This window comes from Bombina bombina, chromosome 1 (assembly GCF_027579735.1).
Source record: "Bombina bombina isolate aBomBom1 chromosome 1, aBomBom1.pri, whole genome shotgun sequence".
In the NCBI taxonomy this organism is placed as follows: Eukaryota; Metazoa; Chordata; class Amphibia; order Anura; family Bombinatoridae; genus Bombina; species Bombina bombina.
The window spans coordinates 1,342,882,180-1,342,907,457 of NC_069499.1; the positions used below are offsets into that span (position 1 = coordinate 1,342,882,180).

Genomic DNA, 25,278 nt, shown 5'->3' on the forward strand with positions numbered 1-25,278 from the left:
TTTGGGAACTACAAACAGGTTTGAGTAAAAACCCAGTCCTTGTTCTGCTTTTGGAACTGGGTGAATCACTCCCATTTTGATAAGGTCTTCTACGCAATGTAAGAATGCCTGTTTCTTTGTCTGGTCTGAAGACAAGCGAGAAAGATGGAACCTTCCCTTTGGTGGAAGGTCCTTGAATTCTAGGAGATACCCCTGAGAGACAATCTCTAAAGCCCAGGGGTCTGGAACATCTCTTGTCCAAGCCTGAACAAAGAGAGAGAGTCTGCCCCCCACGAGATCCGGTCCCGGATCAGGGGCTATCCTTTCATGCTGACTTGGTTGGAGCAGCAGGCTTCTTGGCCTGTTTTCCCTTGTTCCAGCCATGCAATGGTTTCCATGCTGGTTTGGACTGGGATGTGTTACCCTCTTGTTTAGAGGCTGTAGAGCCAGAAGCCGGTCCGTTCCTGAAATTGCAAAAGGAACGAAAATTAGACTTATTTTTTGCTTTGAAAGGTCTATCCTGTGGAAGGGCGTTGTCCTTTCCCCCAGTGATGTCTGAAATAATCTCTTTCAATTCTGGCCCGAATAGGGTCTTACCCGTGAAAGGAATATTAAGTAATTTATTCTTGGACGACACGTCCGCCGACCAAGATTTTAGCCAAAGCGCTCTGCGCGCCACTATTGCAAAACCTGAATTTTTCGCCGCTAATTTCGCTAATTGAAAAGCGGCATCTAAAATAAAGGAATTAGCCAACTTCAGTGCATGAATTCTGTCCATGACCTTCTCATAAGGAGTCTCTTTCTGAAGCGAATTTTCTAGTTCATCGAACCAAAAAGACGCCGCCGTGGTGGCAGGAATAATACACGAAATTGGTTGCAGAAGGTAACCTTGCTGAACAAATATTTTCTTAAGCAAACCTTCTAGTTTTTTATCCATAGGATCTTTGAAAGCGCAACTGTCCTCTATTGGTATAGTTGTGCGCTTAGCTAATGTAGAAACTGCCCCCTCTACCTTAGGGACCGTCTGCCATGCGTCCCTTCTGGGGTCAACAATGGGGAACATCTTCTTAAATATAGGAGGGGGAACAAATGGTACACCTGGCTTCTCCCACTCCTTAGTCACTATATCCGCCACCCTCTTGGGTATCGGAAACGCCTCAGACTGCACTGGAACTTCTAAAAATTTGTCCATTTTGCACAATTTTTCTGGAATCACCAAAGGATCACAATCATCCAGAGTAGTTAGCACCTCCTTAAGTAGGGCACGGAGGTGTTCTAGTTTAAATTTAAATGCAATGGTATCAGTCTCTGTCTGCTGAGAAACTTTTCCTGTGTCAGAAATTTCTCCCTCAGACAGGCCCTCCCTCACCGCCAACTCAGATTGATGTGAGGGTACCACAGATTAATTATCCCCTGCGTCTGCTTGCTCATCCTCTGTATATAAAACTGAGCGATCACGCTTTCTAGGATAAACAGGCAGCTTGGATAAAAATGCTTCTAAAGAATTATTCATTACTGCCGCTAATTGCTGCATAGTAACAGCCATAGGCGAGTCAGATGTACTAGGTATCGCTGGCGCGGGCAAAGCTGGCGTTGACACAGAAGGAGAGGATGATGAACTATCCCCACTACCTTCATTTGAAGAATCATCTTGGGCAACATTTTTAAATGTGACAGTACTGTCCTTTATTTGTTTGGACCCTATGGCACAATTTGCACAAACATTAAATGGTGGAACCACCTTATCCTCCATGCACACAGAACATAGGCTATCTGAAGGCACAGACATGTTAGACAAACCTAGGCAGCTTTTTTTTTTTTTTTTTTAAACTTCTTTTTATTGAGAAAAAGTAGTACATACATAATGAGAGCTCATGTACAACAAACGGATATCGTCAATACAATCAAGAGAGAGAGTTACAAGGTACAATTTCAAAATGGCAGCATTGTATTGACATGTGTTACAAAAATCTTGGGAAACTGAGTCTAACATAAGAAATATGTAGCTTTGTAGCTCTCATTCTAGCTAAGACTGAGAGGTAATCCGAGTAAATTCTACAGTATATGTCGTGAAACATTACCAGATCCCTATCAAAGATGTAGGTTAAATACCCCCTCTCACAGTTTTAGACTGGCTTTCTCATTTTTAACTTATTTAAAACAAAAACAAAAAACAAAACAAAAACAAACCTATACAACAACAACAAAAACTACACATAACACATAACATATAACATCAAAAGCTACTCATAACAGTTATGTCTGAGTTAGACCTAAGCCCAGCATGAGCTAATGTCAGGTTTAATAAAATAGGCATAAGCTGGGGATAAACTCGGCAGGAATTGCCAGTATTGGATTATTTCATATTATCAATGTACACTGATGTCGTATCAAAAGGTCCTTCCAAAATTGGTCTGGTATAAATAAGCGCAACACATAGGGATTCTCTTACTACAGAGCAGTTCTAAGGGAGGCTGTGCAGATCGTAGAGGATCTATTAAGGTCTACATAGTTAGCATAATATGAACCTTTATCACATAAAACTAATAAGGGCAGAGTGGGACATTTAAAGGTGTTATGCATACAGGTTTCACCCAATATATGTTGATGCACTTTCAGTTAGATGTCTGGGAATATATGCAAGAGATTTCTTAACCCGGCACAATGAGCCAGTTTGCAAAGTGTGGTAACATATTAATAACAAGGCCTTGGAAGGGTAAAAGTAGTAGTAAATAACTGTAACCTATTATCATAGGTGGTACAAAGCAAGGCATATCAAGGTACTGTATACAACAAATATTCAAAAAGAAGCACCAACAGTTCAGGAGAGAAGGTACTGGTACAAGGGGGATCTTTAAAGCTCTTGCCTTAGACTATCGTCTGAATTAATGCAGGAAGTATATACTACAAATTTACAAAAGTCCTAACTGAATGCCAATTCAACAGGAAGGTCCCAAAATTACAATACATCGTGGTGACTCAATAGGAGAAGTGCATAAAAGTACTGTGTAAACATTATTCATTATTCATCATGCAACACGTTTTCCAGATATAACCGTTCTTTGTAGCTGGGGTCTAAGCGAGTAAAGAGATGTGGGCAGACGTCTAACATAACGGTCATTTAGCAATAAAGAGTACACACATGCAGGATCTGGAAGATAATTAAACACAGATATCTGCTATATCGACATCTAATGCTGATATTTGTGTTGGGTGAGGGGGGGTAACAATCCCCAGCATGAATATATATGTTATAGTTCAGCCGTCACTGGCATGTAATGTGAAGATAAAAAAAAAAATTCCATTGTCCCAAAAAGAATAAGGGTATCAGAACGGCTAGAACCAGACACGTACATAATCACAACACACACAGAACATGGTCAAATTTTTTTTAAAAAAGAACAAGAAAGAAGAAAAAAAAAAAAAACCCAGTTGAGGCATTTACTGACTAACAAGTTTGCGTAAAAGTTAGGTGATAACCTCAGTCCATATAACCACTCCGCTATTCAGTTAGCTGGAACATTGGACTGTAATCCCAAGCAGATCACCCGACCCTAGCACGAGATTGAGTGTGGTACTCATGCCTCAGAAGGCTCCAGCTTCTTTGCAGATGAAAGAGTAGCCGCTCAGCAGCGAGAAGTATGGGCAGCAGTGTAGCAATAGAGTCGGACCTCGCGGTCGACTGTAAAGTGGACTCCTGCGGCAGAGCATTTACAGCTGTTGCTTGTCTGGTCCCCGGTGCCGCATAAGCCATAGGACTGTCATCTTCTCCCGGTGTATACAGCACAGCACAAGCATCAGCAAGCTCGGGATCTGCACTGTCGCTCTTTATCGCCTTACGGATCAATAGCAAGTATCTGTATCTCAGGGGGTCACGGCGTCTCTCAGGGGGTCGGCAGCAAAGTGGGTATTGCTTACCCTGCTGCTTTCTATTTGCATGTGCCGCAACCCCGTCAACAGGCTTGGCGGTTTTGAATTTGCCGGGTAGACGTGTGAGCATAGCCATGGCAGCCACCGGAAGAGTAACAGTAGGTATCAGTATGCCGTTCTGTGAGTCAGCAGATTCCGACCACTTTATGTAGGCTGGGGTTAATCCGGTCATCAGCGTTTTTACTGCTTCTCTCCTCTGTGAGGGAGCTGTGGCCAGGGAGCCGATGTCCACCCGCGGACATGAGGTGGTGCCGTTTATCATACTGTGTAAGGTAGGGTCGGAGATGGGCTGCTTTTGTCGGTGCGGCTGTTCCGTTGTTTTCATTATTGCGCACAGATTTGAGCAAGAAAGGAGGAGCCGATCTATTTTGGGCAAGAGTGCAGCCTTTATTTCATCCAGCAAGTGGATGCCGGTGTACACTTCTTCAGAGATGAGCCTCTTCATAGCGCAGGCCAGAGAGGAGCTTTTATAAATACAGAGTCAAAGTAAAGTTATGTACAGCATGGCGGGAGAGGGCCCGTCACTTCGCCAATTGGCTTTTTACTTTCAATTCGCTTCTCGGGGGCCAAGTGATGATATATCTTGATCCAAAAGAGTTCCCGGGCACAGAAGTTGCCAAGGGATAACAGGATGGCGATGTTTATAGCCACTTTTAGCCTCTAGCTGCACGGAGCCTCAAGAGTCAGTGGCCATCTTGGAGTGCCGCCCACCGGAAGTCCTAGGCAGCTTTTTTAATGCAAAAAAAATAATTTTAGACAAAAACGTTACTGTCTCTTTAAATAATAAAGAAGCACACTTTATTACTGAAACGTCAGAAAAACAACAAAGCAATATCCAATTTTTCTGAAATTTTCACTGTAGTGTCTTAAAGCTATGAAAATATTGCACACCAAGTTTTATAACAATTGACCCTTAAATGCCCAAACCGGAGCTGATAACAGCAATCAACCGGTTAATACACTACAGTCCCCTGCCACAGTCTCCACCGCAGCTTTTACCTTCCTTATGGGTAATGAAAAAACGAATAAACCTCTTATAAGTCCTTTTCTAAGCCTCTTGACTTCCCACGTGAAGCTGCATGAACCTTCTGCTGAAAGTCAACTGCGCAACTGAGGCGCGAAAATGAGGCCACCTCCCACTGTCATCCAGAGTGAAGGGGCCTTTCTGACAAAAATAGGTGTCTAAACGGCTGCCAGGCGCAACTAACATACCCAAAAAGTGTTTTAAAGTTTGAAAAAAACACTTGAAGTCACTTAAACATGATAAAAAGCAAACGATTTAGCCCACAATAGTGTCAACCAGCATAGAGCCATAGTTATAAGCCTTAATTCTGTTACTGAGTCTAAGAAAATGGCTTACCTATCCCCTAAGGGATAACTGACAGTCTTCTAGCATTACTTGGTCTTGTTAGAATAGTGACTGATCATACCTGAAGCAGATAAGCCTGCAAACTGTTCCCCCTTGAAAGTTCTCTGGTTCAACAATCCTACGTGGGAACAGCAAAGGATTTTAGTTACTGGTGCTAAAATCATATTCCTCATGAACAGAAATCTTCTTCATTTTCTGTTGCAGAGTAAATAGTACAAACCGGCACTATTTTAAAATAACAAACTCTTGATAGAAGAAATAAAAAACTACAACTAACACCACATACTCTTTACCATCCCCGTGGAGATGCTACTTGTACAGAGCGGCAAAGAGAATGACTGGGGGGCGGAGCTAGAGGGGGAGCTATATGGACAGCTCTGCTGTTGTGCTCTCTTTGCCATTTCCTGTAGGGAATGAGAATATCCCACAAGTAAGGATGAAGCCGTGGACCGGACACACCAATATAGGAGAAATTAAATTTTCATGATTCAGATAGAGCATGCAATTTTAAACATTTCCAATTTACTTCCATTAACAAAATATGTACAGTCTTTTTATATTTACACATTTTGGTCCTACTGAGCATGTGCAATAATTCACAGAATATACGTATATGCATTGTGGAGTGAAAATAGACATTACTTTGAAATTTGTCAGAAAAAAAAATACTACTTATTTGAAGTTCAGAATAAGTGCTATTACATTGTCTTTTTATCATGAATTTGTTGATTACGCAAATCTTCTGTATTAACAGATCCTTTAAAGAGATGAGTTAGGACAAGGGTTAAAGAAGCACAGAGAGAGGGCAGAAGTCATGAGGGAATAGGGTCATGTGGTCAGGTTGTGAGATAAGCAGAGGATATGAGTATTAATACATCTTGCTCTGTTGCAGGAGAGAAATAACAGATAGTTTTGTTAATCAAAGCGGTGGGTAGGAGGGTAGGGTTTGAGGGGTGTGAGGGAGAGATGTCTTTTTTAATTGTATCAATTTTATTTCTGAAGTGATCAGCAATAATCTGAGCAGTGAGTTTGGTAGTGGGTGGAGGTGCAGGTGGACGTAGAAGGGAGTTAAAGGTTGAAAACAGCCTTCAGGGGTTTGATGCATGAGTTGACACAAGGGTGGAGACTTTTTTGGCTAGGCTGAGGGCAGAGTTGTATGACCTGAAGATAGTGGATCTGTTTGGTGTGCCACGTTTGTCATCGGGTGCATGATGCTTGGCGAACAGTGGAGGGTTTAGCTTTGTCAAGTGTAGAATTTAGTGCAAAATTATACTGTAAGACCACAAGGTCTGGGCAAGAGAGATATAAAATGTTAGTGAATAGAGGGTTTCAGTTAAGTAGAATAGTCTGTGAGATCCAAGTAATTTAAATTCCTGTAAGGCAGTAGTTTTTTGGGGACTTGTGAGGGTTCTGTAGTTAAAGTAAGAGAGACAGTTAGTAGATGGTGGTCAGAGACAGGAAAGGGAAAATTAGAGAACTTGGAAATGGCACAGAGATTGGTGAAGACCAGATCAATTGAGTTGCCTTTACAGTGGGTTAAAGATGTTGTCCGGTAGCAAATGGGTTAAACGCATTGCTGATTATTCTCAGGATATACCTATTTAAGGGCTGACTATGAGTGGCACTTCGGAAGTAGCATGCATATTACGAGTTAAAAGTAAACGCGTTCGCTTGAGTGCAATTGAGTTTAACGCACTCAAGAGGAGGGTTAGTGCAACTTTAGAGCTCTGGTTAACTGTTACATGAGACGAAAAAGTTGTTTAAAAACTTAAATTATGCTTACCTGATAATTTTATTTTCTTCAGATGGAAAGAGTCCACAGCTGCATTTATTACTTTTGGGAATTCAGAACCTGGCCACCAGGAGGAGGCAAAGACACCCCAGCCAAAGGCTTAAATACCTCCCTCACTTCCCTCATCCCCCAGTCATTCCGAAGGAACAAGGAACAGTAAAATAAATATCAGGGTGAAAAGGTGCCAGAAGAACAAAAATAACAGACGCCTCACAGAAAAATACGGACGGGGAGCTGTGGACTCTTTCCATCTGAAGAAAAGAAAATTATCAGGTAAGCATAATTTAAGTTTTTCTTCATAAATAGAAAGAGTCCACAGCTGCATTTATTATTTTAGGGAAAACAATACCCGAGCTTTAGAGGACACTGAATGCAAAAACGGGAGGGTACAAAAGGCGGCCCATTCTGAGGGCACCAGGCCTGAAAACCCCTACCCAACAACATGCCGCTTTGTCCGAAGTCGAGAACTACTTTGAAAAATAAAAGGCCCAAGGACCCTGACCACAGATAGTCCACAAGCCTTGCTAGAGACCGCAGGAACTAGACTCGACTGAGTCAACAGCCTCCAGGAGACACCATCGCCCAGCAGTAGGTCTCCAAACAACACACCCCTTACTAAAGAAAGGGCACAAGCTACCGTATTCTTCCACAAAGAAGAAAAGACATGGAGAAAACTTGAATGTTCTTGTAAAGCGCGGCTAATCCCCCTTAAGGGACTCAATGCGCTGCTCATCTTATCAACCTCGAAAGTAGGAAGGCTGAGTAGACCTCGGTTTGCGAAAGTGCAGAGTAGCCACAGTGCATTAGTATGCTGAGCTAGTTGTCCAGCTAGCATAAGGAACTCCAGACCAATAGAGACCCACCAGTCTCATAGAAACAAGGTGAGGCAACGCCCAGACCCCAGAAATACAGAAATCACGGGATAAGGCCGGGAGTCTGAAACAGAGAGGATCTCCCCTAACACAGTGCAACTGCACTCTAAAAAGCAACTGAAGACGAAGGTCCCCAAATCGCAAAAAGGTAGCTCAGAATACCGAAAATATTCAGAAACGAAACCTCGTGCAGCAAGCTCAGATAGGTCTGACGAACACCACCTGAAGCAAAAACACTGCACGCTGCAGTCATGTAAAAATGACTCTGAAACTTAAATACTTGCAGGGCAAGCAGAAAGCAGCTGAAGATAGGATCCTTCAGATTGCTAAGTATCCACTAACCAGCGGATAACGTTGCAGGCTATCTAAGAGCCGCCAGTCCTTTCTCACAAACCTTGAACATGGAGAAAGGAGAAACCTCAAGAAACTTACCGTACCTCCAATGCTCCGAGGACGAATTTAGCAGAGCAACAGATCTCAGATCCTGACCAACACCGGACCAGCCCAAGCGACAGACATGACTGATAAACAGAAGGGACAAAAGACCCCAACCACAAGCCCCCAGGGAATGGAAAGAAAAAGGGGGGACTCACCCACCGCAACAGAGCTCGGGTGCCAACCCAATCCGCTCCTCCAAAGTAAGGCACTCCCAAAGAGAACCCCCTGGGACCTGGAACAGAGAAAAGTGCAATAGATCCGTAGGAAGACCTGTCATAGCTCTCTTAAACAGTCTCTACGTAGAGAGATCAAATTCCAACAGGTGGAACAGAGCCCACAGAGCAGAAGATGCTGCCCCTTACAGAAATAAGCCAACTGATCCAACCTACCCTCCAGAGAGAGGAAACTCCAGCTCATAAGGAAGACAAACTATCCCCTCAAATGGGAAGGGCACAGATAAGAACAGCGTACATGTCCACAAGACATGAAGCCATAGTATGATCAAACACGGACCGAATTAAAAAATCATCCAGACACCACTGTTGACCCAACTAGGAAAAAACTCCCCATGAAGAGGAGCACACTCCGTCCGAAGGACAAGTCAGGGCTTAAAGTTTATAACCAGTACTCGAAGGTAGATGTGAACTCTGGCCTTCCAGCTTGCAAGCCCAATGAGCTAGCCCCTATGTCGCAACATAGGGTCCCTGAAAAAACTGGGTCGTCCCGAACCAGTCCACAGGATCATAAGTCTCCAGACATCCAAGAAGGATCCAAGACAAGAACCCTGGACCCAGAATCGTCCTAGAACGAACGATACAAGATACCCCGTCTGAAGAAATCAGACTCACAGGGGATGAAAACCGGGAAACCCGGAGAATGGGTATAGGACTCACTCATAATTCCCAGCCCAAAGGGAAGAGAACACCCTTAGCCGGAGGTAAACACCCCCCCAACAAAGTGCTAGGCCGCAACAAAGTCACACAATCTCTCTAGAGCCCAAAGGCCCCAAGGGCAACACTAAGGGGAATGAGAACAGAGTCACCCGAAAGAGAGTAGAAAGAAAGGCTAGTCTCCATAATCCTTTTAGATTAACGTTCCAGAGGACCACACCCAAGGAATATGAATGCAAAACATCCCGAACTCAGGCAGAAAAACATCCCCTAAGCAAAAAGCTTGGAAAAAGAGACAACACCTCCTGTCGCCCCTGATATGGAGACGACTAACTCCCGAAGGAAGACAGAGCCTCACAGCCTTCACTTCCTAATTAAGTGGCCAAAGCTGCCAGAAAAACCGGACTAAGTCCAGAAAGTCTCGACCCAAAGGAAGAGAACCTCTAAAAGGACACTTCCAAAGAGACCGTGAATGGCAAAACCGTAAGAACGGCGGTATGAAGGACCTGAATCCTCCCCTCCTACCCACAATGGGAAGGAATACTCTAGTTCCCGGAAAAATCGGAAATGACTAAGCATGTCACCGCGAATCTCAACGGAGTCCCAGTTCACTAGCTTGAAAGGACTGAACCAATCCCCCATGCCCCTAAGCAACCATGGACCCTCAAGTTCTCTCAGGATGCTAGTTGAAGCTTGTAAAATAAAACACGTAAACAAAACAAATCATATTGTGATCACTAGGCGCCCTCAACGGACCAACCGGATATAAAAAGGCACCACGTGTCTAAACTAGGCCTCAAAGACAGAGGGATTTGTACCCAGTCAGCTCCAGCCTGAGACCAAGGGCCCCAGCACTGTCAAAGCCACAGAGTCTCCCCCGAGATGGAGGGATAAAGAAAAGTCAGACAGACTTTTGTAAACAGTGCGACCACAAAATCGTGAATATCAATTCCAGAGAAGAAAGTTCCCGAAGGAAACATCCCACCACAAAATGAGCTTTAGACCAAATAAAAAAATCATCCTCACTGAATGAAAATAAAAGATAAGGCAACCGTAGGTTATCACCCAGGAAGAACGGACAGACCCGCAGGACCAGCCCAACAGGAGAGACTTGCAAGCTCAAAACTGGAAAAGGATACACGGATATACACAAATAACAAAGAGTAAGAAGATTACTTTATCCCCTTATGTCTATGCATGCAAGCCAGTCGAAGATTAAGACTCAGAATCCCCAGACCCATTAAGAGTGGAATCCTCCAGCAACGCCAAAAACGTGCCTTTGTAGAACACGAAGGCGCACCAGTCTATAACGAAAGGTGCAACATACCTCCGCCAGGACAAAAGAAAACACCGGCCCCGAAGGTTGACCCCCTGAAGCCTCAGGGGCAGTCGCTCCCCCCAGAGGGCTGAACTGGACCAGGCGATCCCACGCCTGACGAGCCCCGGTTAACGGAGCACGGACAATATCGTAAGCACACTCCCGTGAGGTGCAGATGCGCCAGCGCCAAAGATATGGCCATGCGGAACCGTGTCGTAACCTTCCGGTAGGAACAGGCCACACTCCATAGAAAGGATAAGTAGCGTTTAGGTTACCTGCATGCATAGTAAGAGTTGGTGGTAGGGAACTCGTGTCGTGAAAAATAGAATCCCCAGAGACGGATGGCTCAGTGGACACCTGATTCCCCGATCCCGAGGAACAGAGCACTCTAAAGCGGCATTCGGAACATAACTGATGGGCATGTATCACCCGGGCGAATTCGTATTCTTCACAAGAAGTAGAGTCTGAATCAGAGACATTAGTCTCCAAAAAATCAGAATCCTCTATAACTAGGACACTGAATAAAAATTGGACCAATAAGAAAAATCTAAACGGCACCTTACACCCCCAATGACTGGGACACTCACCACCTCCAGAGAACCAGACACCAGCGGACCAGGATTTCTCCGTCGCCACACGGTCAGGAAAGCGGAAATGGGGTCACAAGGTAAACCATGCAGTCCATGCAAAAGCGCACCCGACCGTAAAGGCCGTGTTACTAGACATAGGCCATTATGTTCCAAAATAGCCATGAGCCGAAGCAACACTACACAGTAGCAGACAGAATCACATAACAAACATGATTATAAACCCCCCTGTTCAATAACCCCCCTCAGGAGATATTAACCCTTGATTCCTAGATACAAAAAAGAGCCTCACTGAGACCCTATGTAAAAGTTATCCCCAAAAGGTTGTAGCCCCTCTCGGATAAACAGTTGTAATTACAATACATCCATGATGAAAGTAAAATGAAACGATCTTACCGGAATCTACGCCTTGGAGCAGGAAAGCAGCCCTTCAAGTGTGACATATAGTAGCGTCGCTTCTGCCATGGACTTGAGAGAAAAAAAGCAGGCAGCGAAACTCGTCAACGCTGATTGCTTGTGGAGCTGTTAATATGAGTCGGGATGGTTTCGCAGAAAGACTCTCCCTGCATCTCCGGACTCTAACTTTCACCCATGCTCTCACTGAGAGGCTGACAGGACTACTTAAAACTCCAGTCCCATGCCGAAGAGTACTACCCTCCATAAGAGACTATCGAAAACATCTGACACTTCTCTGCCAACCTCCTGGGACGAAAGGCAAAGAATGACTGGGGGATGAGGGAAGTGGGGGAGGTATTTAAGTCTTTGGCTGGGGTGTCTTTGCCTCCTTCTGGTGGCCAGGTTCTGAATTCCCAAAAGTAATGAATGCAGCTGTGGACTCTTTCCATTTATGAAGAAAAATACATTTAACAGTACAGATACACTCATAATAACACTGCATGATAAAAATTATTTTTAAAAAATGTCGCATTGATAAGTTATAAGGGTTTAAAGATCTGAGGTCTCAGATGTTAGAAAAAAAAGACATACAAAGGGCTTCAGCATAGATACATGCATACACGGATATATATATATATATATATATATATGTGTGTGTGTACATATGTATTTACAGACATATACAGGTGGTCCTCGGTTTACGCTGGTTCAATTTGCGCCGTTTCAGAATAACAACCTTTTTTTCAGTCATGTGACTGCTATTGAAAAGCTTTGGAAAGCAGTGCACTAATTAAAATAGCCAGTAGGTGGAGTTGTCCGCTTGTTTTGCAGCAAAGTTATGCAACTTAACAGACTGAAATGGATCTGTGTATACAGAGCAGACATTAGCTATCGAGTAACAAGATTTAGCAGCCACTTCCCTATTATCTTCCTGTCCAGCTGCTTGAGGTGAGGGTGCCTAACTGCTTATTAATCACTGCAGATTGAAATGTATAGAATAGGTGCAGACCCAATATTATCTAACATGCTAACAATGCAGAGAACTGATTGCAGAAAAATTCAAGTAAAAAAAAACGTTTTTGTTCATTAAACTTAGTTTGATGATGATGCAGTCTGTTGTGTGATTATTTAATTAGGTGCTGTTAGCAAATGTTTTTGTTCATTAAACTTAGTTTGATGATGATACAATCTATATTATTAGGTTTATAATGCTGTTTAGCCTTTAAAGTCTTAATTTCAAAGCTTTAAAAAATAATGTATTAGGTGTTACTTATGACAATTTTGATAGGGGCCTGGAACCTAACTCCCTCACTTCCCATTGACTTACATTATAAACTGGGTTTCAATATACAACGGTTTCGATTTACAACCATTCCTCCTGGAACCTAACCCTGGCGTAAACAGAGGCTACCTGTATACACATATATACACATAAATACATATGTATACATATTTAGACATACAGTATATAAGTGCACTTTTCACTCTCCATTGAAGTCTATGGGGGGAAACTTAAAGTTCGGCTTTTTCAGTGCGTCGGGTTAGTGCTCGAAAACATTTTACTTTCAACTTGTAATGCATGCACTACCCAACGCGTGTGAAAAGTCTCCATCTAGCAAATTTAGCCAGTGGGAGCGATAAATTGCACTCCACTCATAATCTAGCCCTAAATTGGGCTGGCCCTGCAGAAAGAGCAGACCTGGTAATGTTATCTGTTTTGTAGAGGAGCCTGTTAGGTATTGCAATTCAAAATTTTCTTTTTTTTCTTTGTGTGTGTTTGAGGGGCTAGAATAGGGGGAGAACAAGCTATTTAGACCTCTGCCCGATTCCTTTTTAGCATGACAAGAGTATATGTTAGATTTTTTCCCTACTTCACAAGTAGTTAAACTAATTACAGATCCATTTCTCTTTATGTAAGTAATAATATTACATATCAGATACAAACATTCATACCCATCAGGGAATCACTAGATATGTTCCATTTGAAAACATTGTAATTTGTAATGACGGCCTTATGTACATGGCTTAAAACAATAGCGTGTAAACCATCTGTGTAACCATCCAAAGCACTGTTGCCTGATATTACCTGGAACAGAGAGAGGTTGTGGATCCTGACCACATGGAGACGTGTGGGTTGGCTGCTGCTTTTGCTCTGTACAAGCTCCTTTGGAAGCGACACTGAAATCCCTGTCTCCTGAGGGATGGAATTAAGCTAAAAAAAAAGAGAAAAATACAATCAAGCTATACAATTCATAGGTCGTGTGACAGAAACAATAAATGACTCACAGACAGAGAAAGAAAGTGTGTACTATGATATATTATACATACAGCAGGCTTTAAAAGTACAAGATTATGTAAGTTTGTGGGTGTGTGTTAATACAGGACAGTAGGTACAACACCATTATAAGACCTATCCTGTCTGAAGATGTAAGTTCGTGGCCCAGTGTGTTTATACAGGACAGTAGGTACAACACCATTATAAGACCTATCCTTTCTGAAGATGTAAGTTCGTGGCCCAGTGTGTTTATACAGGACAGTAGGTACAACACCATTATAAGACCTATCCTGTCTGAAGATGTAAGTTTGTGGGTGTGTGTTAATACAGGACAGTAGGTACAACACCATTATAAGACCTATCCTGTCTGAAGATGTAAGTTTGTGGCCCAGTGTGTTTATACATAACAGTAGGTACATAGGGTTGCCAGCTGTCCTTCAAAAAAATACTGGACAGCCAGCAGATAACGGGGGGGGGGGGGGGGTCGGTACACACATACATTTATTTGAGATATATATATATATATATATATATACAGTGTGTATATATATATATATATATATATATATATGCATACACAGTATATATATATATATATATATATATATATATATATATATATATATATATATACTGTGTATATATATATATATATATATATATATAATAAAAAAAATATATATATATATATATATACATAGACAGTATATATTTATATATATATACATATACTGTGTGTGTATGTATATATATATCACGTGACGTCCTACAGTCTGACACTCTGACAGTCACTACAGCGGCGGCCCGGCAGGCAACACGCACAGCGCAGGAGCACACCGCACATCAGGATCTCTGATGAGCGGAGCCTGAGCCTGTAGACAGTCACTCAGTAGAATACAAGTGGACACGGGCTGTGAGCGGCTGCCTGTCACTGCCAGGGGGGGTGCTAAATAAAGACTAATAGATAGTCGGTCCTAAGTTTCTAACAAGTAAAAAGTTCATAAGCAAAAAAATAAACAAAAAAAATTAAAAGCAAACTACCTAAGGCTATGTCCGTTTTTTTTAAAATAAAATTACCGGGCAGTAGCCTGAAATACCGGACAGTCCGGTGTAATACCGGACACCTGGCAACCCTATAGGTACAACACCATTATAAGACCTATCCTGTCTGAAGATGTAAGTTTGTGGGCGTGTGTTTATACATAACAGTAGGTTCAACACCATTATAAGACCAATCCTGTCTGAAGATGTAAGTTTGTGGGCGTGTGTTAATACAGGACAGTAGGTTCAACACCATTATAAGACCTATCCTGTCTGAAGATGTAAGTTTGTGGGCGTGTGTTTATACATAACAGTAGGTTTAACACCATTATAAGACCTATCCTGTCTGAAGATGTAAGTTTGTGGGCGTGTGTTTATACATAACAGTAGGTGCAACACCATTATAAGACCTATCCTGTCTGAAGATGTAAGTTTGTGGGCGTGTGTTTATACAGGACAGTAGGTACAACACCATTATAAGACTTATCCTGTCTGAAGATGTAAGTTTGTGGGCATGTGTTTATACAGGACAGTAGGTGCAACACCATTATAAGACCTATCCTGTCTGAAGATGTAAGTTTGTGGGCGTGTGTTAATACAGGACAGTAGGTACAACACCATTATAAGACCTATCCTGTCTGAAGATGTAAGTTCGTGGCCCAGTGTGTTTATACAGGACAGTAGGTACAACCCCATTATAAGACCTATCCTTTCTGAAGATGTAAGTTCGTGGCCCAGTGTGTTTATACAGGACAGTAGGTACAACACCATTATAAGACCTATCCTGTATGAAGATGTATGTTTGTGGGTGTGTGTTAATACAGGACAGTAGGTACAACACCATTATAAGACCTATCCTGTCTGAAGATGTAAGTTTGTGGCCCAGTGTGTTTATACATAACAGTAGGTACAACACCATTATAAGACCTATCCTGTCTGAAGATGTAAGTTTGAGGGCGTGTGTTAATACAGGACAGTAGGTTCAACACCATTATAAGACCTATCCTGTCTAAAGATGTAAGTTTGTGGGCGTGTGTTTATACATAACAGTAGGTTTAACACCATTATAAGACCTATCCTGTCTGAAGATGTAAGTTTGTGGGCGTGTGTTTATACATAACAGTAGGTGCAACACCATTATAAGACCTATCCTGTCTGAAGATGTAAGTTTGTGGGCGTGTGTTTATACATAACAGTAGGTTTAACACCATTATAAGACCTATCCTGTCTGAAGATGTAAGTTTGTGGGCGTGTGTTTATACAGGACAGTAGGTACAACACCATTATAAGACCTATCCCGTCTGAAGATGTAAGTTTGTGGGGGGGTGTTTATACAGGACAATAGGTACAACACCATTATAAGACTTATCCTGTCTGAAGATGTAAGTTTGTGGGCATGTGTTTATACAGGACAATAGGTACAACACCATTATAAGACTTATCCTGTCTGAAGATGTAAGTTTGTGGGCATGTGTTTATACAGGACAGTAGGTGCAACACCATTATAAGACCTATCCTGTCTGAAGATGTAAGTTTGTGGGCGTGTGTTTATACAGGACAGTAGGTACAACACCATTATAAGACCTATCCTGTCTGAGGATGTAAGTTTGTGGCCCAGTGTGTTTATAGAGGACAGTAGGTGCAACACCATTATAAGACCTATCCTGTCTGAAGATGTAAGTTTGTGGCCCAGTGTGTTTATACATAACAGTAGGTACAACACCATTATAAGACCAATCCTGTCTGAAGATGTAAGTTTGTGTGCCAGTTTGTTAATACTGTACAGTAGGTACAACACCATTATAAGACCTACCCTGTCTGAAGATGTAAGTTTGGGGGCCAGTGTGTCAATACAAAACAGTAGGTACAACACCATTAGTAGACCTACCCTATCTGAAGATGCAAGTTTGGGGGCCAGTGTGTTAATACAGAACAGAAGGTACAACACCATTATAAGACCAATCCTGTCTGAATATGTAAGTTTGGGGGCCAGCATGTTAATATAAAACAGTAGGTACAACACCATTAGTAGACCTACCATGTCTGCAGACTCTACTTTGAAGACAGAGGCCCGTATAAGACTATTCCCAAAGTGGCGACTGTGACCCTCAAACTGCACCTGCGAGAGGGTGTTATCAATCCATTTGCGGAGACTGAAATGAAAACCAGAGTAAGCATATTATTACACATGCCTTCAAGCAAATGCAGGTTTCTATATTTGTCTATATCTCTTTACACATTAGTATATATTCTACAATGTGGTGACTCATCTGTAGGAGAAGCAAGATAGAGTTTCAGAATCTTCCTACTTGAGGGAAGGCTGGTGAATCCATCAGTGTCAATCAATATTATTATTGCTATAGCAAAGAGATCCTTATATACTGTCCTGCCTTTAGCCTTTACACCGTTCACACTCTGTTAGTAAATAGCTAAATTATTATTTCTTTTAGAACATTTTATTATAGTCATGACTAGAATTTAGAGTTTCCCTTCATGCGTTTAAAGGGACATGAAACCAATATTTTTTCTTTACTGATTCAGATAGAGAATACAATTTTAAACAACTTTCCAATTTACTTCTAAATTTGCTTCAGTCTTTTGGTATATTTTGTTGAAGAAGCAGCAATGCACTATTGGGAGCTAGATGAGCAAATCAGTGAGCCAATAACATGAAGCATATATGTACAGCCACCAATCAGCAGCTCCTGGGCCTACCTAGGTATCTATTTCAACAAAGGATACAAAAAGAACGAAGCAAATTAGATAATAGAAGTAAATTGGAAAGTTGTTTAAAGGCATACGTTCTATCTGAATTATGAAAGAAAACATACCTTATGTTAAAGGGACATAAACATGTAAAAAAATGCTCTAATGTGTTACACGCAAGCAATAGTGTAATAATAAAATGCTCTGTGTGTTTAACCCATGTAAAGGGTTAAAACCCTAGTTAGACTGAGCTTCAGTGCAGCAATGCACTACTGGGAGCTAGCTGAACACATCTGTGTGTGTAGCCACCAATCACCAGCTAGCTCTCCTATGTAGGTTTTTCAACAAAGGATACCAAAATAGTGATAACCTGATAACAGAAATAAATTCAAAAGTCTCTAAAAATTCCATGAATCGTTAACTTACATGTCCTTTAAAGGGTCCTATATTAAAAGGGACAGTAAAGTCAAAATTAAACTTTCACAATTCAGATAGGGCAGGCAATTTTAAACAACTTTTCAATTTACTTTTATCATCAAATTTGCATTGTTCTCTTATTTCAGTGGATTTGACCGTTTGTTACAGCTAGGAAGCAGTAGTCTGCAGGGGCTTAGATACAAGGTAACAGAAGTAAAAAGTGTATTAATATAACTGTGTGGGTTATGAAAAACTGGGGAACAAGTAATAAAGGGATTATCTATCTTTTTATACAATAAACATTGTAGAACAGACTGTCCCTTTAATGGGAAAATTTGCGTTTTTCCATCATTTATAATTTAACTATTCAAGGTCAATTTTCAGTTATCTCAACTCAAGTACAAACCCATGTATTAGATCTTACAAGTATTTCCAAAGTATTCAAGATTACTCTGTGAATAGCCATTATGGAATTTCCTATTTAACCATATATTCTTTTTTAGATATTAAAGTAAACTATGAACACTCCAAAATGATTCATTCAACTAGTTATTTAATTAGGGAGGAAAAGGATACATCAAACAATGGAAGTAAAATTAAACTGGGATACAACATATTAAAAGGGAAATACTGAAGCAATTTATCATAGAATAGTTTCATGCAAAATTGGATAGTACCCATAGAATAAATCAATTTCTTCACAAATGGGACACGTTTATTAACAAACAAACAAAAAGTACCGTCATTAGAAAATTTACACTGTAAACGGGTTAAACAGAGTTGCTTTCCTGGAAAACCCTCACAGCAAATACATTTTATCTGACAATTAAAGGGACATTGTACACTAGATTTTTCTTTGCATAAATGTTTTGAATATTATCTATTTATATAGCCCATCTGGGAGTGGTTTTATAAACATTTATTGTTTTGCTTATTTTTTAATAATATTGTGCTTATTTTCGGACTCCTAACCAAGCCTCAAAGGATCAGATGAAGATTGAAGATCTCTGCTTGCTCCTGTTTGTGTAATCGGTCTTTTCATATGCGGGGGGGTCTGCTCTTCCTGCTTTCTCAGCCCCTTTCAGATGGTATCCCAGCCTAACCTCATCATAAACTTCTAGCAGCTTCTAAGTAAGTTTTTAAAAGGTTTTATATTTTTAGATCAGTATCTGTGTGTATTATTCTTTATAGTAGTGTCTATTATATGTAGTTATATGAAAATTGGTGTATACTGTCCCTTTAATAAGACAAGTCCAATAATGTGTCTTCTAATTGATTGGAATACTGCAGGTGAGTCATCCTTAATGCAATATAAAAAAAACACACACTAGGTCTGTGATATGAATGACCTTGAATTTGAAAATCCTCAAAAACCCATGAGCCAGTTCTAATATTTTATACCTTTCTATACATGTTAATCCTCATTATTTTATTTTACCAAGTGCATATATTTTATACCTTTATGCATTATTACACTGTTATTAAAAATGTTTTTTGCCCCACTGTATTTTGTTGCTAGTTTTCTGTTTCAGAAACGATAAAAATAAACTGCTCAGTCATCAAACTTTACTTTCCCCCACATTGTTTTGTGTGAATGCATAAAATTCCTCTCATTGTTTCAGTTTCTAAGGCACCTCACAAGGCAACTCACAAAACAAAGGGGGTGCACAAAACTGTGTGTGTGTGTGGGGGGGTGCATACTGCAGCACTTGGTGGTCATATGGGCAGATAACTGCATTGTGGGGGGTGGAATAAGCTGCTCTATAGGTGGGGGAATGAAAATATTTGAGCCATGAAGATATTATGGAAACAAATGTCAATACCTTCATGTGTCTGACATCCCTGTAAACATGACTGGAGTCTGGAGAGACATGCAAAAGGGGATATAAGTTGCCAATGGACAAAGCAGCTATAGGGAAGATAATGTAAAGAAGATAAAAAAAAACATGGCTGAGGTGGCAACCCTAGGTGGAAGTTTACACTGGGCAGTTAACAAGACAGCTATTCAAGTGACAATGAGACAGCTGCACTGGGAGAGGAGATAACTGCACTAGTGACAATGAGACAGCTGTACTGGGACAAGTAAATAACTGCTCTAGTGACAATGAGACAGCTGCACTAGTGACAATGAGACAGCTGCACTGGGCAAGTAGATAACTGCACTAGTGACAATGAGACAGCTGCACTGGGGCAAGTAAATAACTGCTCTAGTGACAATGAGACAGCTGCACTGGGGCAAGTAGATAACTGCTCTAGTGACAATGAGACAGCTGCACTAGTGACAATGAGACAGCTGCACTGGGCAAGTAGATAACTGCACTAGTGACAATGAGACAGCTGCACTGGGGCAAGTAGATAACTGCACTAGTGACAATGAGACAGCTGCACTAGTGACAATGAGACAGCTGCACTGGGGCAAGTAGATAACTGCACTAGTGACAATGAGACAGCTGCACTGGGGCAAGTAGATAACTGCACTAGTGACAATGAGACAGCTGCACTAGTGACAATGAGACAGCTGCACTGGGCAAGTAGATAACTGCACTAGTGACAATGAGACAGCTGCACTGGGGCAAGTAGATAACTGTACTAGTGACAATGAGACAGCTGCACTGGGGCAAGTAGATAACTGCACTAGTGACAATGAGACAGCTGCACTGGGGCAAGTAGATAACTGCACTAGTGACAATGAGACAGCTGCACTGGGGCAAGTAGATAACTGCACTAGTGACAATGAGACAGCTGCACTGGGGCAAGTAGATAACTGTGCTAGTGACAATGAGACAGCTGCACTAGTGACAATGAGACAGCTGCACTGTGGCAAGTAGATAACTGCACTAGTGACAATGAGACAGCTGCACTAGTGACAATGAGACAGCTGCACTAGTGACAATGAGACAGCTGCACTGGGGCAAGTACATAACTGCTCTAGTGACAATGAGACAGGTGTACTAGTGACAATGAGACAGCTGCACTGTGGCAAGTAGATAACTGTGCTAGTGACAATGAGACAGCTGCACTGTGGCAAGTAGATAACTGTACTAGTGACAATGAGACAGCAGGACTGTGGCAAGTAGATAACTGCACTAGTGACAATGAGACAGCTGCACTGGGGCAAGTAGATAACTGCACTAGTGACAATGAGACAGCTGCACTGGGGCAAGTAGATAACTGCACTAGTGACAATGAGACAGCTGCACTGGGGCAAGTAGATAACTGCACTAGTGACAATGAGACAACTGCACTGGGGCAAGTAGATAACTGCACTAGTGATAAAGAGGCAACTGCACTGGAGCAAGTAGATAACTGCACTAGTGATAATGAGACAGCTGCACTGGGGCAAGTAGATAACTGCACTAGTGATAATGAGACAGCTGCACTGGGGCAAGTAGATAACTGTGCTAGTGACAATGAGACAGCAGGACTGTGGCAAGTAGATAACTGCACTAGTGACAATGAGACAGCTGCACTGGGGCAAGTAGATAACTGCACTAGTGACAATGAGACAACTGCACTGGGGCAAGTAGATAACTGTGCTAGTGACAATGAGACAGCAGGACTGTGGCAAGTAGATAACTGCACTAGTGACAATGAGACAGCTGCACTGGGGCAAGTAGATAACTGCACTAGTGACAATGAGACAGCTGCACTGGGCAAGTAGATAACTGCACTAGTGACAATGAGACAGCTGCACTGTGGCAAGTAGATAACTGCACTAGTGACAATGAGACAGCTGCACTGGGCAAGTAGATAACTGCACTAGTGACAATGAGACAGCTGCACTAGTGACAATGAGACAGCTGCACTGGGGCAAGTAGATAACTGCACTAGTGACAATGAGACAGCTGCACTGGGCAAGTAGATAACTGCACTAGTGACAATGAGACAGCTGCACTAGTGACAATGAGACAGCTGCACTGGGGCAAGTAGATAACTGCACTAGTGACAATGAGACAGCTGCACTGTGGCAAGTAGATAACTGCACTAGTGACAATGAGACAACTGCACTGGGGCAAGTAGATAACTGTGCTAGTGACAACGAGACAGCGGCACTGGGGCAAGTAGATAACTGCACTAGTGACAATGAGACAACTGCACTGGGGTAAGTAGATAAATGCATTAGTAGCAATGAGACAACTGCACTGTGGCAATGAGAAAACTGCACTGGGACAAGTAAATTACTGCACTAGTGACAATTAGACAGCTGCACTGGGGCTCGTAGATAAGTGCACTAGTGACAATGAGACAGCTGCACTGGGGCAAGTAGATAACTGCACTAGTGACAATGAGACAGCTGCACTGTGGCAAGTAGATAACTGCACTAGTGACAATGAGACAGCTGCACTGGGGCAAGTAGATAACTGTACTAGTGACAATGAGACAGCTGCACTGGGGCAAGTAGATAACTGCACTAGTGACAATGAGACAACTGCACTGGGGCAAGTAGATAACTGTACTAGTGACAATGAGACAGCTGCACTGGGGCAAGTAGATAACTGCACTAGTGACAATGAGACAGCTGCACTGTGGCAAGTAGATAACTGTACTAGTGACAATGAGACAGCTGCACTGGGGCAAGTAGATAACTGTGCTAGTGACAATGAGACAGCGGGACTGTGGCAAGTAGATAACTGCACTAGTGACAATGAGACAGCTGCACTGTGGCAAGTAGATAACTGCACTAGTGACAATGAGACAACTGCACTGGGGCAAGTAGATAACTGTGCTAGTGACAATGAGACAGCGGGACTGTGGCAAGTAGATAACTGCACTAGTGACAATTAGACAGCTGCACTGGGGCTAGTAGATAAGTGCACTAGTGACAATGAGACAGCTGCACTGGGGTAAGTAGATAACTGCACTTGTGACAATGAGACAGCTGCACTGGTGAAAATGAGACAGTTGCACTGGGCAAGTAGATAACTACACTAGTGACAATGAGACAGCTACACTGGAACAAGTAGATAACTGCACTAGTGACAATGAGACAGCTGCACTGGAGCAAGTAGATAACTGCACTAGTGACAATGAGACAGCTGCACTGGGCAAGTAGATAACTGCACTAGTGACAATGAGACAGCTGCACTAGTGACAACGAGACAGCGGCACTGGGGCAAGTAGATAACTGCACTAGTGACAATGAGACAGCTGCACTTGGGCAAGTAGATAACTGCACTAGTGACAATGAGACAGCTGCACTGGGGCAATGAGACAGCTGCACTGGGGCAAGTAGATAACTGCACTAGTGACAATGAGACAGCTGCACTGGGGCAAGTACATAACTGCACTAGTGACAATGAGACAGGTGTACTAGTGACAATGAGACAGCTGCACTGTGGCAAGTAGATAACTGTGCTAGTGACAATGAGACAGCAGGACTGTGGCAAGTAGATAACTGCACTAGTGACAATGAGACAGCTGCACTGGGGCAAGTAGATAACTGCACTAGTGACAATGAGACAGCGGCACTGGGGCAAGTAGATAACTGCACTAGTGACAATGAGACAGCTGCACTGGGGCAAGTAGATAACTGCACTAGTGATAAAGAGGCAACTGCACTAGTGACAATGAGACAGCTGTACTGGGGCAAGTAGATAACTGCACTAGTGACAATGAGACAGCTGCACTAGTGACAATGAGACAGCTGCACTGGGGCAAGTAGATAACTGCACTAGTGACAATGAGACAGCTGCACTGTGGCAAGTAGATAACTGCACTAGTGACAATGAGACAACTGCACTGGGGCAAGTAGATAACTGCACTAGTGACAATGAGACAACTGCACTGGGTAAGTAGATAAATGCATTAGTAGCAATGAGACAACTGCACTGTGGCAATTAGAAAACTGCACTGGGACAAGTAAATAACTGCACTAGTGACAATTAGACAGCTGCACTGGGGCTCGTAGATAAGTGCACTAGTGACAATGAGACAGCTGCACTGGGGCAAGTACATAACTGCACTAGTGACAATGAGACAGGTGTACTAGTGACAATGAGACAGCTGCACTGGGGCAAGTACATAACTGCACTAGTGACAATGAGACAGGTGTACTAGTGACAATGAGACAGCTGCACTGTGGCAAGTAGATAACTGCACTAGTGACAATGAGACAGGTGTACTAGTGACAATGAGACAGCTGCACTGGGGCAAGTACATAACTGCACTAGTGACAATGAGACAGCTGCACTGGGGCAAGTAGATAACTGCACTAGTGACAATGAGACAGCTGCACTGTGGCAAGTAGATAACTGCACTAGTGACAATGAGACAGCTGCACTGGGGCAAGTAGATAACTGCACTAGTGACAATGAGACAGCTGCACTGGGGCAAGTAGATAACTGTACTAGTGACAATGAGACAGCTGCACTGGGGCAAGTAGATAACTGTGCTAGTGACAATGAGACAGCGGGACTGTGGCAAGTAGATAACTGCACTAGTGACAATGAGACAGCTGCACTGTGGCAAGTAGATAACTGCACTAGTGACAATGAGACAACTGCACTGGGGCAAGTAGATAACTGTGCTAGTGACAATGAGACAGCGGGACTGTGGCAAGTAGATAACTGCACTAGTGACAATGAGACAGCTGCACTGGGGCAAGTAGATAACTGTACTAGTGACAATGAGACAACTGCACTGGGGCAAGTAGATAACTGTGCTAGTGACAATGAGACAGCGGGACTGTGGCAAGTAGATAACTGCACTAGTGACAATGAGACAACTGCACTGGGGCAAGTAGATAACTGCACTAGTGACAATGAGACAGCTGCACTGTGGCAAGTAGATAACTGCACTAGTGACAATGAGACAGCTGCACTGGGGCAAGTAGATAACTGCACTAGTGACAATGAGACAGCTGCACTGGGGCAAGTAGATAACTGTACTAGTGACAATGAGACAGCTGCACTGGGGCAAGTAGATAACTGTGCTAGTGACAATGAGACAGCGGGACTGTGGCAAGTAGATAACTGCACTAGTGACAATGAGACAGCTGCACTGTGGCAAGTAGATAACTGCACTAGTGACAATGAGACAGCTGCACTAGTGACAATGAGACAGCTGCACTGGGGCAAGTAGATAACTGCACTAGTGACAATGAGACAGCGGGACTGTGGCAAGTAGATAACTGCACTAGTGACAATGAGACAGCTGCACTGGGGTAAGTAGATAACTGCACTAGTGACAATGAGACAACTGCACTGGGGCAAGTAGATAACTGTGCTAGTGACAATGAGACAGCGGGACTGTGGCAAGTAGATAACTGC

The 25,278-nt window shown here is 42.5% G+C and overlaps 1 protein-coding gene across 4 annotated transcripts in view; it reads right to left on the reverse strand.

The window, feature by feature from the left end:
- Window positions 1–25,278, reverse strand: part of LOC128649424 (adhesion G-protein coupled receptor G1) — a 209,359-nt gene that overhangs the window by 41,205 nt on the left and 142,876 nt on the right. For all 4 annotated transcript variants that reach the window (XM_053702697.1, XM_053702713.1, XM_053702688.1 and 1 more), the window contains exons 5-6: window positions 16,926–17,040; window positions 13,658–13,783 (exon numbers count right to left, since the gene is read on the reverse strand). In XM_053702697.1, coding sequence (XP_053558672.1) covers window positions 13,658–13,783; window positions 16,926–17,040 — 241 coding nt within the window. The remainder of the gene's footprint in view (window positions 1–13,657; window positions 13,784–16,925; window positions 17,041–25,278) is intronic.